This window comes from Amblyomma maculatum, chromosome 10 (genome assembly GCF_055883805.1).
Source record: "Amblyomma maculatum isolate TAMU_Amacu chromosome 10, ASM5588380v1, whole genome shotgun sequence".
NCBI lineage: Eukaryota > Metazoa > Arthropoda > Arachnida > Ixodida > Ixodidae > Amblyomma > Amblyomma maculatum.
This window is the reverse complement of record NC_139353.1, coordinates 107,314,037-107,332,446: the sequence shown is the minus strand read 5'-3', so window position 1 is coordinate 107,332,446 and position 18,410 is coordinate 107,314,037. Positions and strand designations below refer to the sequence as shown.

At 40.7% G+C, this 18,410-nt stretch overlaps 1 protein-coding gene across 1 annotated transcript; it reads right to left on the bottom strand.

Annotated features, from left to right (window-relative positions):
* Positions 1-1,472: 1,472 nt before the first annotated feature.
* On the bottom strand, positions 1,473-16,192 carry LOC146177203 (cystatin-1-like). Its single transcript, XM_084581489.1, has 3 exons — positions 15,953-16,192; positions 7,746-7,841; positions 1,473-1,610 (listed from the first exon to the last, which is right to left on the bottom strand). Exons 1-3 carry the CDS (start codon positions 16,190-16,192, stop codon positions 1,473-1,475), a joined length of 474 nt encoding a protein of 157 aa, XP_084437615.1.
* Positions 16,193-18,410: the final 2,218 nt, after the last annotated feature.

Here is an 18,410-nt window from a genome sequence, read left to right as displayed (position 1 = left end):
TAACAGACAGACGCGGCGCGCCCTATTTAAAGAGACCGCGCCACTTGTGTAGTCAGTCAGTTAGTGGTTGCGGCGTGTTAGCCAGTGCTTCAGCTGGATCATCTGCTGCTGGCAAGCCCACGGACCTGCAAGGGAGCGGCGCTCGTCTCGTATGGCGGCCACATCGTGACGCTTGAGCCGTCGGACTGCAACAGTGCCCGGTAAACAATTTGGTGTTTGTTTATGTAACTCCCTTGTGTTTGATCTTTTGTAAAGCCTCTGTGTTATTGAATCATTCTGTAGTTGCATGCTTAGCGTTTGTATTCTGTGAACCTCTCGTCTGTGCATTTCAAGTGATCTTGTGTATTCCTTTGTATCGTCTCTTGGTGTGCATAAATTGTGTTTTGTTTGTTACTTCTGACTCCGATCCGTACTCTGGTTTGAACCGGCGACAGCTGGGCACCAAACGGCCACCCCCTTCTGTCACTACAAGGTAGTTGAATTCCGGCTGAGCTTGCCACGTAGGTCGAGGGCGTCTCCTTTGCGACCGGAACAGCTACCCCCACTCACTCTAAGGGTGTCTGGGAGTGTGCGCACCGTTAAGGGCGCATCGTTAATAATACTCCCTAATTATTAACGGATGACAATCAGCGATCTCGATATGTTCCAGAATGACTACAGTTTATCCACTCACGTTACATTAGTGGTGCGGGAGAAGCTTGAGTGTAATTGTACTACTCGTATCTACAGTTTATCCTCTCTAATTGCAGCCGCACAGTGAGTATAACTGACGCAAAGTGTAATATCCCCCACCCACATTGTTGACAATTTATTTCAAACGTTTTCGTTATCTTGTTGTTCGACAATTTTGACCATCATCTAGCTCTTCGGGATCACCAAATCATCCTGCCAATTTAAGTATTGCAAAGCACTTGTCATCAGCACAAGGTCGGAATTGTGCCATGGCAGTAGAGAACCATTTTTAGCAATCATTCCGGCTGCGAACTTCACTTGACTGAGACCAGCTTGGCACAGAAATTATTGGCATTGATAATAATGAGCAGATCCGTGTAGCAATCCGCTAACACTGTACATTCAGGTGGCATTTATCATACAGGTAACTAACTTTATTTTTTTCCAATTTTGCATATTTATCCCTCCCATCTGTAATGCCTCTATCTGTTATGGGTAATTTAATTAAGATGTAAATATTGTATGTAACGGCTGGCCGCTCATCTATAACTAGTGAAATATCCTCCTCTCCGGAACTTGTTTTACAGTGTACTGTTATCAAAAGGGTGATCAACTTTACATTGGGACTGATAGCAACAAACAAGGCATTACGAACCTTTAGGGGGAGACAACGTTTGATTTCTTTATTGTCTTTCATCATTCTTAAACGCGTTATAAAGACTGACACGTACACTATCAACTTTAACAATAACACTCGAATCTTGCATGCAGGCAATGGTTGCTTCTCACTCGCTCTTGAATTAGGGAGAACGACCTGAATTATTCAGCTTTGACGTCCGCTGCACTGCGACCTTCTTCCCGAAGTCCGCGCAGTCAATCCATTCCACAGAGGGACCCTTCTTCTCTACTGTCACAACCGCCTCACACTGGCCGGATGGCTGTAAACAAAAAAAAAATGGTATTACTAGTTGTAGGCAAGCTTCGCGCCACGAGTATAATCTATATCGAATGGGTGAATTGTATAAATAAAAGGTAAACTTTCTGTTTATTTTATTATTCATTGTTTTTTCCTGTATTTTAATAGGAGGCTTTTTTTTTGGTTCTTGGTCCTTTGCAATCCAAATATCTGATTAGTAACTGCTACATGAACATGAAGTTTGCACTGTAAGCAGATACTCTTATTTCATCCATAAACCTTACACATTTTTATATCATGCCTAGAAAAACGGTAGCTGGTGCAGGACAAATATGACTTTGTAAGCAATGTGTGCGATAGTTGGCCATGAAACGTGCTAGGTATTCAGCATTAGCAGCCAGCACTAAACTGTTCCCGCACCTGCTCCTGAGTAAAGTCAGAGGGAAAGTTTGCATCGGTTAAGGCAGAAAGGCTGGCGCAGAAAATCCCACAGGCTAGCTAAGAGTACACAGCGCTGTAAAGGAGGGAAAAAGCAACGCCAAAAGATAGCTCGAGTCATTGCCTCATCGAAAAGCGGCGCGACAAGTTGTGCTTATAGCGAAGGCTGCGAACGCAGAGCATGAAATAATAAAAGAACCTCAAAATTCCAGCAACCTGGAATTAAATTATTGACAATAGTACGGCTCTCCTGATTGCTGAGCTCGAGGCGGCGGGCTCGGCCGGGGGTCACAGCGACCGTGATTTGATGACTGCTGAAGGCAAGGTGCCGGTATAGTTCGGTTTGTCACTGCACTTCAACGAAGCCCAGGTAGTAGAAATTCTCCCATAGCACTCGAGTTCACGGAGGGAATTTCTAACAAATTTAAAGATATGATAAGTTAATTTTCCTTTCATAGACTTCACATGTTTGTTATGATACAACGTCGTAAATGCTTTGATTCGCGATGAAAACGTTGTTCCAGCATGTTATCACCTTCCCGAAAATACAGGAAACAGTATTGACGGTGCCGACATAGTGCCTTTGTATTTTACTATACTAAAAGTGCTGCTGTGAAAAAAGCACCACTGTAAAAAAAAAAAAAAACATTTTCTCGTATTGCACAGTTCATTTGTTTTTTATACATCATTTTCCACAAAAAAAAAAAAAAAAACGTAGCGTTAAGACAGGACAGAGCAGGGCTATAACCTACGCCTGAGTGTATTCGTACGACAAAAAACGTTCCATTAATAACCAAAAACGCTTATGCGTATATCTTTAAAATTGATAACACTCTTCATTGACAATCTAAACGCGAAAAAAAGAAATAAAAACAGTTAACTCTCAAGAAACTTCGTGCAACCTGAAGTACTTTTTAAAGGCGTTTTTCTTTTTCCATAAGATAAACAGATGGTGTGTAATTTACTTGTCACTACTGCATTTCGCAATCTCATGCGCTTCCAAGATTTTCCTTGCCAATATGTTTCTTTCATTTTTTAGGTTGCGCGAAAAAACGAGGACCAAGAGTAGAAGGACACAACACGAGTGTCCTTCTACTCTTGGTCTTCGTTTTTTCACGCTATCTACAAAATGAATCACATTCAACTCGCCCAACCTTCAACCTTACTACTATAAAATGTTTCTTCACCGCTTCCCAAGGTTTTATTATGGTTTTAGTATGGTTGAGGAGGGGAAAGAGGGGAAAAGAGTTTTTGTAGCTCTTGCTGTTCTAAGAAAAATGCTCATAAGTATGTCGACGAAGTGAAGTGACATGTTCCCAGTCTCAAGTTTAGGCACCCGCCCTTCTGCCCAATGTACACCCTTCCACAGCGGACAGGGGTCCGATAAACAACCCCAGTGGCGTATGAGACGCGCGGATTCTTGTGAGTAACGCCACATACTGATTTCTTATCCCTCTCACGGTCTGCTAGATCAAATAGTTTTGCAAGCTTGACGGGCGCTGAAAAGATGATATCCACTCTAAATTTCGCTACCACTCTTTTCAAGTTGTGCGCAAGCTTGAGTACGATTATCAAAGCCTGAAAGTTCTTTTCTGTTCTCCTGGTGCATTTTCCTGTGGCGACTCAACGCGTTTATTTTCTATTTATAGCCCTTTCCAGAGAGTCTTTGTAAATGCTACAAGAACATCATCAAGAAAACCTGCTTCCCTGAGTCTTTGCCCCTGAGTCTCAAAACTGATACCCACTTTGTGCAGACATATATTAAAAAGTGAAGACCTTAGGCATATGGCTGCTTTGCATTCCTTACTAATCTTCGGATGCAAATAGTCGTATGGCAGTAGCACTTCCTTAGACCGAGGCTTCTAAACCAAGCAAATGTGATCGACACGAATAAAATACAGCTGAATACCTAAAAATTGAATGGAATCATGAGCCGCTAGTTTATGGAATATATTAATAAATTCATGAATCTGGTTAGAACCGAGTCTGAAACTGCACATACGTCTTCTACAGGAGAAAGTTTAAGTAAAACAAGAAATCGTCGACATATCTGAAAATACATACAACACGCTCATTGCTCAAATCGGACTGAAGCAAACGTCCAAACTTCGTGAGCAAAGTTTCACACAGCGCAGTGGCAACACATCAGCCAATGCAAATGCCTCGTTTCTGGACATAGAAATGTTCTTTGTAGCTAATAATACGGAATTCAGGTACTTTACCTGTATTTCTAGAAACCAATTAATATTAACGCCAGAAGAATTCTGAATAGACACTGGATCGCCTCTTCAGTACACTCTCTCACTGCAATGAACAAATCATCGTGTGGCAGCGAGTAGAAAAGTTCCTCAACGTCCACTGAAAATGCAGAGTTTACACCCCACAAGTCACTTCGCAAAATGTCAACTAAGATGAAAGAATTCCGGGTATATTTCATGCATCGTTAACTATTTATTTAAATTAACCGACCGGCTTATAGGCTGAGTGCGCATCTTGCACTAATCCATGCCGTAGGTGAGTGGCGTTTTGCTATATTCATCTTTAGGTTTCAATCCCATTTTTTTTTTTACATTTTCGAGCACACGGCCGCACTAAACATTTGAGTTTTTCAGCGGGTCGTACAGTGTCCGTATTATGCTAGTATGACTCTAATGAATCCATGTTGGCAGTTACTCACTGATTTCTAAATCAAGTGAGTTGCGTGTATTTTGTGTATGTTGAGGTGCGCATTCTGTTTTTAAAGTTTTCAAATTCCTTGAGCTTTGCGCAGCAAGATAAACTAGTTTAAAATTATCATCCATTGCACTGCACTCCTTTTATATTCCTTGGTTGTGAGCATATCGGTGAAATCGGTCAAAATTAGTGGAATGAAACATTGCTGGTCTGGCGCGCTTACCTTTACCGTAATCATGTGGCATGTTCATTGTTCCAATGGTGCATTGTGTTTTCCGATATATGCTGTTCCCTCAGAAGCTGCAGTCTGTATTTCGCTGTTGATTAGGTGTTTTCTTGCGACTTTATAGTATTCAAACAAATGTAATCTGCTAATGAATAAACCCTATCATCTTACTACTCGAATAACTATTGAGAGGTGATATTCAATACAACGGAAGTGGTACCTGCATATATTGAGTATTCAAGATGTCAGTTAGTGCTTTCACATATTCTCTCCACGAAACTCCTTGCTCGAATGCAAGCTTAAGCAAGTATCGCTTCCGCCCAGCAGACTGTTCTTGTCAAAATGTGTACACGGACGATTTATAACGGCTCTTGAAAAACCATGAGCCCTCGAAAAAATATTCAAGTTCAGTATTTAGTGTTAAATTCTAGGTTATCATTCATGTGTCATGTAGAAAGAAGCATATGACTCCGTTCGCATGAACTCCGCCTATGAACGATCCCTAGATCTCGAGAGAGCTGGAGTAGTAAAATTAGAGTCCTCTTGCATTATTTAATAGCAGGCATTTGCAACGTAATAAATTCACGGAATAAAAACAGTAAACCTTTTATAACTAACACAATACCATATAATCGCAAACATTTGTTATCCGGAATTCCTAATCATATTTTCTTTAGGAATAGTGAATTTTTTGTCATGCAATAATGCGTAATGAACTGCTGTCTGTCTAGAACTTTAGATCTGCTAATTTTAGTAACAGGCTTTCGCTTCACATTTGATGTCCATAGCTCATGCCTTTGCCTTGCATTGTTTGTACCCGCCATTTCATTCGTGGTATGTGTAGCTAACTTTTTAATTCTCTGTAATCTTAATGAAAGTTTTGATGAAGGTTCAATCTTTTCGCAGCTCTATTTTTCTTTATGGACTAAGTTTTCGCATTTTTGGATGATACTCCTTAATTTATCACACATGCCTGCGAAGCCCTTTCTAATTCGGCCGAAACATCCGCGCGTGGTATATCCAATAAAGTATTTATGTGCCTCATAGCCAAAGCTGGCTTGTACTTAAGTCATTCACCAACATCGGGGACGCTATTCATTCAAGATCTCCCTCTTGCAATCAGTAGCTTCAAGAGGCAACAGTGACAGGCAGTCAGCATTACCGGGCTTACGACCACTCTTAAAATACACAGTAAAATTGAATTTTTGGAGGCGCAAAGTCCACCGCACAAGGCGTCCACAGGGGTCACGGAGGTTTAAAAACCAACTTAAGGAATGATGGTTCGTCACAATTTTAAATGCACATCCATAAAGATAGGACCGAAACCATTGCACACCGAAAACCACAGCTAAGCATTCCTGTTCAGTTACTGTGTAATTACGCTCAGTCTTGCTCAAAGAACGGCTTGCATATGCAACAACATGTTCATCGCCATTGTGGCGCTGTATGAGCACAGCACCAACTCCAACTGCGCTTGCGTCAGTGTGAAGTTCTGTTGGAGCTGATGGACAGAAGTGGCGTAGTACTGGTCCTGATGTCAAAATAAATGGTAACTGACAAAAGGAGGTGTCACAATTAGTAGTCCACTTGAAGGGCACATCTTTTTTCAGAAGACAAGTAAGTGGATGTGCTACATCAGTAAACTTCGGAACAAAACGCCGGAAATAGGAGCAAAGCCCCAAAAACCTCCTGAGCTGAAGTGACGGTTTCAATTGTTTTCGGATCAGGCCTGAGCCCATTCTTGTCTACAAGATGTCCAAGTACTACTGTCTGGCGTTCGACAAAACGACATTTCTTGGAATTGAGTACCAGGCCAGCTTTCTCAATATACTTCAAGACAATCTCTAGTCGTCCGTTGTGTTCACGAAATGTAGTTGCAAATATTACTAAATCGTCCAAATAACAAATACAAATGTTCCACGTCAGACCGCGCAAAACTCTATCCATAAATCTTTCGAAGGTGGCTGGAGCGTTGCATAATTCAAACGGCATGACATTAAAGTCTTTTAATTCGTTTGGGGTGATGAATGCCGTCTTTTCTTTATCTTTGGGGTGTATGGAAATCTGCCAATAGCCTGACTGCAGATCACACACAATGAGCGAACCAAACCAGCTTCCTCTTCCTCCTCTGCTTCTCCTGCAACACCTCATCTTCTTCCAATACAGGACCGCTGGACGTGCGTGACAATAAAATACCTATGAAAAATACCAATTACACAAAAGACGTCGGCTTGGACAGTGCACAAGGTCCATTGCTTTGTGCAGAGACAAACAAAAATTCTATGCCCGTAGTGGAGTCTAACCGATCGAAAAATTTGGTAACCATAAAAAGATGATCTATGCATCTCTCTTGGACTTGTAATTAGTTTAGTCACATGTACACTGGGCATCCGAAAGAAGATGCTGCGTATAGGAACATCATAAAAAAATCATGTAATTTCAAAAAGCTATACAATACTAATACTGGCAATACTAATACTAAGAAAATGTTAAGCTGATTAACATTCAGCTGTAGAATGTCCATATTATGAGACGATATTATCAGACAAATAGGAATTTAAAAGCGATGAAATACGGTATTTTAGTGCTAGCGCACAGTAATTTGTTCTGTTGAAATCAAATGTCCAGATTTCGGGTTTCCGCCTGCAATGTCCTGACGAAGCATTCGAGTTCTCTGCTACGTGGCGAATCCACCTTTAATGTATGTCACATATCGTTGAAAAACCACAATTCTGGTTATTACTTTTCGAATGTAATGTTTGATAATATTCCGATAAATTATACCCAAAGAAACGAGAATTGGAGTCTTTAATGGCTTACCTTCGAGCCGACTGCCTTGCAACGATCTGGCTCGAACACGTCCGTGACTGAGCAATGGGTCGGTGCGTACAGAAAGGTCAGCTTGTAGTGTTTGCCCTGCATGGCGATACAGAGTTAACAGGGGAATTCATACGGCGAAGCAGGTACAGCCTTTATCAAAAGTTTACAGCCCAGGGGGTCTATTTCTGAGCGATACTATGGGCCTCGTAATGCATTCCCAAGTTTCTATACTTGCTGAAGCAAGACAATTTTTCATCCTACCCTATCCAATGACTGAGACTTTCACCATTATTACAGAAGTCATATTACACGGCTTAAAAGCAAACCCTCTGGGCTGTAAACTTTTGATAAAGGCTGCACAACCGTGTTCGCTATAGATACAGCGAACATTGTCATAATGCTCACCATGGAAGGTAGCATAAACAAGTAAAGAAATAAATACGAATATTGCTTTTAAAAACTAAAGTGCACTTTGCCCACGCCGCAACATACTTGGGGTGAAATTTGGGTTTAGCTCGCTAGGAATAAACGGAATACAATTTTGGGTTATTACAGGACACACGTATTCGATGATGTCTTCATTTGATACCGAGCAACCATAAACATCCTAGAGTTGATTGTGAAATTATGCAACCTAATTTCGAATTCTTGGCGTTTTAAAACACCGCAAGACATATGAGGGTACAGTGCAATTACTAGATTGCAAGTGCAAGTGCTAGCGCAATTATTACATTGCAAGTGTGTAAATTTTAACGTAATAATTTTTTATCGTTTAGCAGAGCACCAGATACTTGTTAAACGGTGCATGAATGAATGCGTGAAATAGTTTGCTGGGTTATACTTTCTGAAGACGTTCTATTTTAAAAACGCCATTTTAAATATATGTTGCGTAGAACTCCCGTATAGTGACATTCTGCCGCATGTATTTTATTTGCCCAATAATAATTTTGTTCAAACTCTCTTGCCTCGACAAAACTACATTCAAATTGAAACTGCATTCTAACTTCATGGCAAATCGAAGAAAGGGACTGCAGCACTGTAGCTCGTGAGGACGCAGACAACGCTGGATTCGAGCTCATTCAGTTCCTGTGTTCACGAGCGTAATCTGTTCGAGTAAATAGAGGTTGTAGTTGTTTGCCACTGTGGCCGCTTGTTTTGTTGTGCTTTCTGCAGATTGTCTTATGCGTGAATGTTTGTGTCTTTGAGCGCTAGGTCTTTAGAGGGAGTATAGCCGGCGCGGCAGCGTGTCACCGTGCACGAGAAGCCTGAGTGATTGGTAGAAGGCCCCAGCGACTAATAAGTCGTTTAAAAGCACCTCGGTATTCAAAAAACACATTTACTATAACATTTTAAAAATATTTGGACTTAAAACGCGAAGTAGCATGCATTTTCGCCTCCTCCTCAAAGAAATCTCGGACGTCTAACTACCAGAGGCCTTTATTGCGATCTCTGAAACCAGACACATGAAACTGTAAATCTTCCTTGAATCTGTTTTAGGCGTCACACTCGCGACTCTCAACCCACGCTTCGCAAAGTTACTCCACTTTTGTAATATGACTAATTACTAGATGATTGATTATTTATAAATAATGAAAGCAAAAACAATGAATTTAGGGACCTATGAGAATACATAAAGAGCATTTTAGGTTTGAATCATGGAAATGCAGTAGCTACGTGCTTTCCCTGGTGCGGAGCCTGCCTTAATAATTAAGAGCATTCTTTAGATGACTCTTATTTCAAACCGCGTAGGGGGCTGGATGTCGGGCGGACTCTACCAGCTATCCATTAGTGTCTCGCCAACCTCTTCCTTATGACAGGCGTTCAGGCCTGTACACAAATTAGAAACAAATTTTATTGTTCTCATTTCCCAGTTCATAAGCTAAAAGTACCAGCATGCACAATACGTAAGACAAAATATTCTCAAAACAAAAAAATGTCATGATTCACGCAAGGGTTCGACTGTGTTAAACGTCGTATTTTCCTTCGCGATCTGTTGGTCTGGGATATCAGGAAGTTCACTTCAACTTAGTAAGAGCTACCAGTGAATTCGCAAAAAATGGAATCATGAATTTTATACATGTTTTCATCTAGAACGTATCTGGCTTTCCACCCGTGTAAAAATTATTTTATATGCTGATGGCACTAGCGTCTTGTGTGGCCGTAGCCTCGCAAAGCATGAAATATGTACGAATATTTATACTCGTGAACTGCCTGAATGGCAAGCGCCAACAACTTGCCCTTCGAGAAGAATAAATTAAAGTATTTACATAATGTTCTGAAAACATAGCACTATGATTACACTTTTTTGTATTTCTAAGCCTGAAGAACAAGATACAGATGTATTAGGGTATATATGAGTTTTTTTTTCATCACCATCTCTCTTGAAACATATTCGTAATAACCTGACAACTAAGGCTATCAGAGCTTAGGAAGTCCGGTGGGAGATATATCTCTTAAGCTTGAGCAGTTTAGATTTCTGCACAGTAAAATGGTCCACTCCTATATATATTACTGTGATTTTATATGGAGCACTACTACTATTACCTATAGGGCAAAAAAATTGATCACACAAATAAGTGAATACCAAAACGGAGTTTTTTCGAGACAGCTGCAGTATAGAGGGGTTCGACCAACTTTATGAGAGCAAGCTTGCGACTTATGTGTGCACTGAACAACAGAAAACCCATATAACAAATAATTGGGTACAATCAATCTAAATTTGCACTAAAGATATAATGCAGGTTATTTAGACTGTAATTTATGATGCGAAAAATGTAAAATCCCATATGCATGAGCATCTGAACAAAAATAAGTATGTTACTTATATACCTGAGAGGCGCTTTTCACTTTCTGCCTCAAGAGGTTCATTAAATGAAATATAGACCATTCTTCCGTTTCGGAAGAAAACTGCTATCCTGATTTCTAAAGTGTGGTATGTAGGCTGCTTTACCGCATTAAGTCTAACCTATAGTTATTTATGGGTGACGTCTTCGTTTCTGTTTCCCGACGCTACCCTCTGCTTAATTGCCGGTTAAGTTTTTATGTTGCCCATTCACATTCCATCTTGAAATGTGTCTGTCACCAGCGAAAGCGATTTTTTCATGTTCAAACTCTATGACGGTGAATTCAGCCTCTACAGGTTGGGCTCTTTAACCAAAGGAGGGGCACAAAATACATTTTCTTCCAAATTCTTCAGGTTTTTACAAGAATTAAAGTTCTACTTTCCAAGGGCAGTCATAATGAGGTTGGATCGGCATAGCCTGGTGTGTAAAATATATCAAGGGCAATATACAGCCAAAGTTCCACGCCTGTTTAGGAACCTCATATGAATGTCTTTGTTCCTGTAAACTTATTTTGATGTCTTAGAAGACCCGAGGCCATCTATCGAAAAAAATGCTTCATAAGCTAGTGTGTGGCCAAAAGGCCACGCACTAGCGATATATCTGATTTGATGACTTACGTTGAAAATACAGTCAAGAGGGCATATTTTCAGATTTATGTTCTAGGTTAACCCATCTTACTTCAAACCGTCCATTTATTTGTCATGACAGTCAGGAGGGTCAAAATAAGTTTCCAGGAACAAAAACACTCATCTGCGATTCCTAAGCAGGCGTGAAACTTCGGCTGTATATTGCCGTTGCAATATTTTGCACACCAGGCTACACCGATGCAACCTCATTACGACTACCCTAGGAAAGTAGAACTTTGATTCTATTTAGGTTGGGCTCCTTAACCAAAGGAGGGGCACAAAATACATGTTCTTCTAAATTCTTCAGGGTTTTACAAGAATCAAAGTTCTACTTTCCTAGGGTAGTCATAATGAGGTTGCATCGGCGCAGCCTGGTGTGCAAAATATTGCAAGGGCAATATACAGCCGAAGTTTCACGCCTGTTTAGGAAGCGCATATGAGTGTTTTTGTTCCTGGAAACCTATATCGCCCTCCTGACTCTGATGACAAATAAATGGACGGTTTGAAGTAAGATTGGTTAACCTAGAACATAAATCTGAAAATATTCTACAAAGGGCAGCACCTGTCCTGATGTCCAATCAATCATTGATAGAACACATAAAAGCTAGTCGACTTGGAAAACCGTTGATAAACCTTATTGCTTTTGGCATTGAAGGCACTTTCATTTATTCAGAATCATCTTTGTGGACTAATAGATGTTTGAAATAAGCTCAATTTAAAATCCACTTCCGTTAGCTGCATTCAGAGATTTGGAAAACCTGCACCTAAAATACCGATCATTCTGCGCTTTGAAGAGTACAGAGAAAAAGAGGCTGTTCAACGGGCTGCTCGGAATTAGAAAGGATCGGGCATGTGCGTCCAAGATACGTATTGCACAGAGAGGCTCCGAAAGCGGATGCTTCTATGGGAAAGTGCTTTGAGTGAAAAAGACGACCGAAATAAATATATATTTCTCGATAAACTTCATGTTGGCGAGCAATTTTACATATGAAATGACAGCCCAATTTCTCGTCAAGCGTTACCAAAAGAGGCAGCTTTCTTGCCTAATAGTTACTAAACTAAGCTTAGTCAGCTGCACCTGCTTTGGTTGAAAGCTAGAAGCGTAATGAACAGAACAGATTCTTTAGAGGCACTTTTGATTTCGTATGATCCCATGTTTGTGCGATTTCTGAGACCTGGTTGCACGAGGATATACATGGCGATGAAATGGTGCCGCCGGGTTATCATCTATATAAGCGTGACAGAGATGCACGTTTGAGTGGTGTAGCTGTTATTACTAAGCATTGCGTAGATGTTACTGTATGTGAACAAACTGCAATACATGAAAATCTGTTGTTGAAAATTTGCCTTTTCGAAGTCGCATTTTTTCAGTGCTATATCGCCCTCTTGACTCTAATGACAATTAAATGGACGGTTTATACGACCACCTCGAGCTATCTGCCAGACAGAATGTTCTCATTACGGGTGATTTCAAACTGCCGTCGATTCTTTAGAGCTGCTTGAATAATAGAACTTTCAAATCAGCAGATATAGTACATGACATGTTTTATTTGAACGTAGAACAGTGTGTTCGCTAGCTCATTCGTGGCACCGCGATTCACGACCTTCTATTTTACACACAGTTGTTTACAAATCAAAAGTTTCAGTAGAATAAGGCATTTTTACCAAAAAATGATACACTTAGGAACCTTATTGAAAAATCAGATAGCACAGCAAGAACGACAAGAGTAGTCAAAGATTTTTACAGCGCTAATGATACACTAATTGATTACTTGGACATCCATTTTGACAATGTGGCAAATGATGTTGAAATGTCTTGGAAAAAGCTTCACGACATCATAAGATTTTGTATTAACAGTTATGTAACCACAAGACTTCTTCGTAAAAGACGCTTCAGTTCCTGGATGAACCGTGACATTATCCACACGAAACGTAAGATGAATCGACTAAGGAGCCAAAATAACACAACTCCTCGCTTCCATGAACAAAAGCAAGAGTTACTGGCCAACATTTAAGATTGTAGAAATAATTTCTTTGGTCCCCCCCCCCCCCCCCCCCCCCCGCGTCATCTTACTGACTTCACAAAGAGCGACGGCAGAAAATAGTGGCGGATTCCACTTAAATTGAAGCAAAAAGTAAACTAAAAAATTAAAATCTGCGACACAAGAATATAACTGATCCCCCTCGGATCGCTTAACATTTCAACGTCTACTTTCAAAGAGTATCCACAGCTGCAGAAGAATTCAGCATTCAGAGTACACATTCATCAGGCACAAATGACCTCGTGATTTCTAGGGAAGGGGTCACAGCTATGGTTTTGAAACACGATTGTAAAAACCTTCTGGTCGCGACTGTATACCAAATTCGTTTAACTTATCGCTTACCAATGAGGAAATACAACACAACCCGAGAAAAGAACGGGTGGTTCCAGCTTCAAAATAAGGTTATTTTTTATCTGTAGCAAATTATCGGCCCAATTTCAATCATGAGTACGTGCTGTAAGGACTTAGAGCAGGTCCTTTCCTCCGAAATTCAAGAATTCTTAGAAAGCCACAACCTGCTATCACAGATATTATCAGCACGGTTTCCGAAACCACATGTCCACTGTAACCGAACTTGTTTGTACTGTTCATGAATTCGCACAATTTTTTGACAACAATGACCAGCTAGATGGGCTGTTTTAGACTTTTCGAAAGCCTTCAATAAAGTGCCACATACACAGTTATCGTACAAAGTGCATTGTGTTGGCCTTCGCCCAGTATCTTGCAGTGGATTTGCTCCTGCAATAGAGACAGGCAGCAGTTGGTAGACAATATGAATTGCTCTGCGAAAATGCTGTCCCAAGGCAGTGTCCAGGGGCCGCTATTGTTTTTCATCTATATCAATCATTTGCCTAATATCGTTCATGGGGACATTTCTATCTGATTGTTCAGCGATCCCTGTGTTGTTTTTAGAATCATTACATATCCTAATTATCATGCAGTATTACAAGCAAACCTACAGCCCATTCATGAGTAGTGTAGCCGATAGGGAATGCAACTTAATATAGAGAAAACAGGTATGTTGCGAGTTACAAGAAAGTAAACTGTCAGCCCCTTTTTCTTATTTTCTTAACAATAATGTAAACAAATTTGAACGCGCATAAATATCTTGGTGTGGCGCTTACTTGGAAGCAAACCCGGTCTCCTCACATATCCGCCATTTGCTTTCAGCTATTAGAAAAGTGTGATCCCTCGAGAGAAAACTTAAGGGGGCGTCAGTCCAAGCAATGTTTTTAGCCTATAATGCCTGAATTAGATCCGATTTGAATATGCTGCCAATGTTTGGTACCTGAACAGTAAAAAGAATATAATGCAGCTTGAGCGAGCCCAAAGAAAAGCTACCGGTTTATATTTAGCAAATAGAGAAGTTGTGATTCCTCTTTTTCAATAATGCGGCAAAATGACATACAATATCTTGAATCTCGAAGAAAATGTAGACACCTCAACTTCTTGCATAGCTGCCGCTCAAGTAAGCTGAACTTAACCTTGCCGGATTGTAGAAAACTTAATTGTAGCAGAAAGACTAGACACACACGCTCTGACCCCTTGGCTCCAATTTTTGCAAGAACAAATGTAGGTAAACAGCTTTTTCCAAGGAACTGTCACTGAATACAATTCCTTGCCCTTGCATATTTTCGCAGGCAGCGACATTGAAAATAGTTGGAGCGTGAGGTCGTTTGCTTTTGGTTGATTGTCGCTCGTTATGAATTGTTTACTTGTATCTGATTTTTTTATACAAGCATAATATTGTTTTATGCATTTGTCATATTTTTGTGACTGTTACCTCTCCTGCTTGACCATGTATATGTGTGGTCTGCAGTATACTAAAAACGTATAATGTGTAAAGCATACACCCGTCACCTTTCGTCTCCCATTTAGACGGGCCTTAAAAGCGATATATTTGGACCAGGTTTTATCCACGCCATGGTAACGGGTATTGCTCGGCTGCCTCTTATGTTTTTCCAGGTTATTTCTTTAATTGAAAAATACGCTTAAGTATGCTTAAGTGCGGATATGCCGGAAACCATTTTACAAGTTTTTCGTCTCTAATTGCATCGTCATTTTCACTCCTAATATCATCATCATCATTCTCACTAGTACTGTTATATTTATAATCAAAGAAATGAACCGTGATTGCCATCGTTACTGCTATAATTATAATATCATGATTCTCATTATCACTAACTCCGTCATACCTCAGTGTTGTCGCTACTAACATCCTTACGGTAGACTAGGCAAATTACCACCGGTTTCTCACGACTGATTTGCGGCATGTGTTGTTTGTTACTGTTCGTCACTAATTTTACCATCCAATAAAAAGAAAGAAACCCACCGTGAAATACCAATTAGCGCAGTTCTCAGAGACTCGGCCGGGAAGTAGTTCGAGTCGCAGTAGTGGCAGATTATTTTCTTTACTCAGAACCCACCCTGGGATGCATCCAACCAACGGTCACGAACGTAATTCGCTTAGAAATGTTTGCGCCTAAAATTATTTTCAGTAGCCTGACAAGTGTTTGCTTCGCTTTTTAGAACAAAGCTATCAACAGGCCCTTCGCAAACGAATTGCTATTTATTAATAATAAAGAACTTTTAAGGAAAGAAATCGCTTGTAACCGGTCGTAAAGCAAAAATATGGCCTGTTAGTCCGGTGCAGCTCATTTATTCCTAGTTATCACAGAAAGGTTCACAATGCTTACCTTTTTTTCTACCTTCAGAAGCTTGTTCAAGACGTGGTAGTGCTCCACCCCGGTCGTGAACTTTCGAACGGCGAACTCTGCCAGTCTTGCATATTTGGGTTTTGAATGTCCAGAGTACAACTGCTGCCAACCGTTGGACGCGGATGAGTCGGCCATTCGCCTCCGCTGCAAGGCCGCCGAGGAAACAAATAGCGCCAGAAGGCTGAAGGCGAGGACACTCGTCACACTTGAGGCGTTCATGGCGCACGTCTTGTGCTGCAAAGATGATGAATGGTCTCTTGTATCAGCATTGTTATACTACCTGGACACTTCGTTTTTTCGCTAAACGCAGTGAAGATGATTTTCAAATTCAAACCTGAACAGTGTTCTTTCTAGCTTTTTTATTTAAAATTTCAATTTGTTACAGATGATATATCCAGTGAGTGGAATAAACGCTCGGTGAAGCTAACCAAAGTATTTTTCTTGAAATTAAGCCCCATTGTTTTACAAGCCCCGATCTTGTTGTTATACATACCATTGTTAGAAACAAATCTACTTCCTTGAGTGAGCTAAAATACTATTTCAGGAAAACTACTTCTTCTAATTCAATTTTCCAGACTTCTAATTCAGCTTATTTTTAGCCCAATCTACCGTAGCGCTTTAAACATAGAGGGAATACAGATTTCTCATTCTCTTGTTCCCTTCCTTTCGATCCCATTGTTTGATTCCCATGTCTAAGAAGCATACTTGTCTTCGCCTATTTGGATTTTTGCATACAATGCGCAATTAAAATTATTTTCAAGTACTTTGACGCCTCTAGCACTTTCCTTTTACTTTCCATACTTGAAATTCACCGCTCTCGCGCGCTTTGCCTCTACAGGAAAAATTCCCACGCATGCACTTAGTAAAGATTCTAAAGAGTACATAGCATGATTGGGTCCGCTACTGATTCCTGGCATAGAGCTATTGTTGTACATCGGTGGAAGTACTAAACTTCGAAGGATGAAGGACTAGAGATCCCTCTAGCTTCTTGATATTTGGAACACTCGACCTCAGTGCTGAATGAGGCGGCGTGGTCAAAAAGGAAACCCTCGTAGTTACTAGATTGTTCATTAATGGTGCAGCTGCACGATGCTACAATTTTCGCTCCTATGTCTGTAGCCATTTCACTCGTAGTCACACTGGGGGCTCACTTTATCCTACTTATATGGAATCCCTTAAAACTTCAATTAAAGCCTTCTTCATCAGCTGTTTCTCTTCAACCGTTGTTTTCTTCTTTTCTACCACAACCTTTTTCTTCATTTGATTTTTATTTCGCCGCCGAAGGTTTTCATTTTAAACTATACACCTTTACAAATCGAATGATGATTGAGTACTCTTTCTTATGTGGATAGCAGCATTTATTAGCGCTCACGGAGTCTCCAGATTTATTGTGGTATTAGTCACGCTTTTGGGCATTTACCTGGGTTACGCACTGCGAAAGCTCTAGAAACACTGGCTTCGCACGTTTCGCTGGTGTGTTTCGAGTACAGTTAGCTCTGTAGATACAACTTAGAATTTTTTCAGGAACCCCAATAGTAGGCCAGGATGACTAGAAGAAAGCCTAATTGGTTCTACATGACAATAGCGACGCGCTATACATTACACGGCACGGACACGAAACAGAGAATATACCTTGCACTTTGTTTCAGTAAATTTATTATCAGTTCTTACATAAAGTATATGCTCGTCTTAACTGCTTGCCAGGTCATACCTGTAGCATTGAATGAAGTCGTGTTCTGAATGAAAATCAATTGCACCTGCAGTTTGATCCGGTTTGTTATTTGCAAACACATCACGACGCACGTATGTATGATCAAGAAACAAAAAACACGGTAAAAGCACAACTTACCGGGAAAATGAAACTTACCGCAACGAGGTTCGGTTAATGCTAGGCGAATTTCTTATACTCAATTATCTCAATTTAGCATAGGCAGCGTAGTAAGCTGACACTAAAACACACGTGGCCTTGAGGGAACTATAAGTTTACATTACTTGCCGCGTTGTATGGGCATGTGCTCGGTCCCTCTGCCTTCTGTGTGCTTCTTAGTTCTGAGTAACGGCCTGGGGGGCGAGTTGGTGCATGATGGAATTGAACGGCGGCGCAACACAGAAACGGACACAGACAAGAATGGGACACCACAAGTGCACTCTACCAACTATTTATTAAACGGAAAGGTGGCATATTTATACGTCCAGCTCAAGCATGAGACTCATCGCCAAACCCCGCTGCAAACCCGTCTCATGCTTGACCTGGACGTATAAATGTGCCACCTTTTCGTTTAATAAATAGTTGGTAGTGTGCGCTGTCCCATTCTTGTCTGTGTCCGTTTCCGTGTTGCGCCGCCGTTCAATTCCAGCTTCTTACTTATGAGCTAGCCGCTAAGTTCGAACCTAGCAACCAAGTATTAAAACCTTTAGCCGTTGAACAAAAGTTTTA

Coding starts and splice junctions, on each gene's coding strand:
- LOC146177203 (XM_084581489.1), bottom strand. CDS start 16,192: ATGAACGCCTCAAGTGTGACGAGTGTCCTCGCCTTCAGCCTTCTGGCG. Junction 7,842..15,952: donor TTCTGAAGGTAGAAAAAAAG/GTAAGCATTGTG, acceptor ATCGCCATGCAG/GGCAAACACTACAAGCTGAC. Junction 1,611..7,745: donor GCAAGGCAGTCGGCTCGAAG/GTAAGCCATTAA, acceptor TTTTGTTTACAG/CCATCCGGCCAGTGTGAGGC.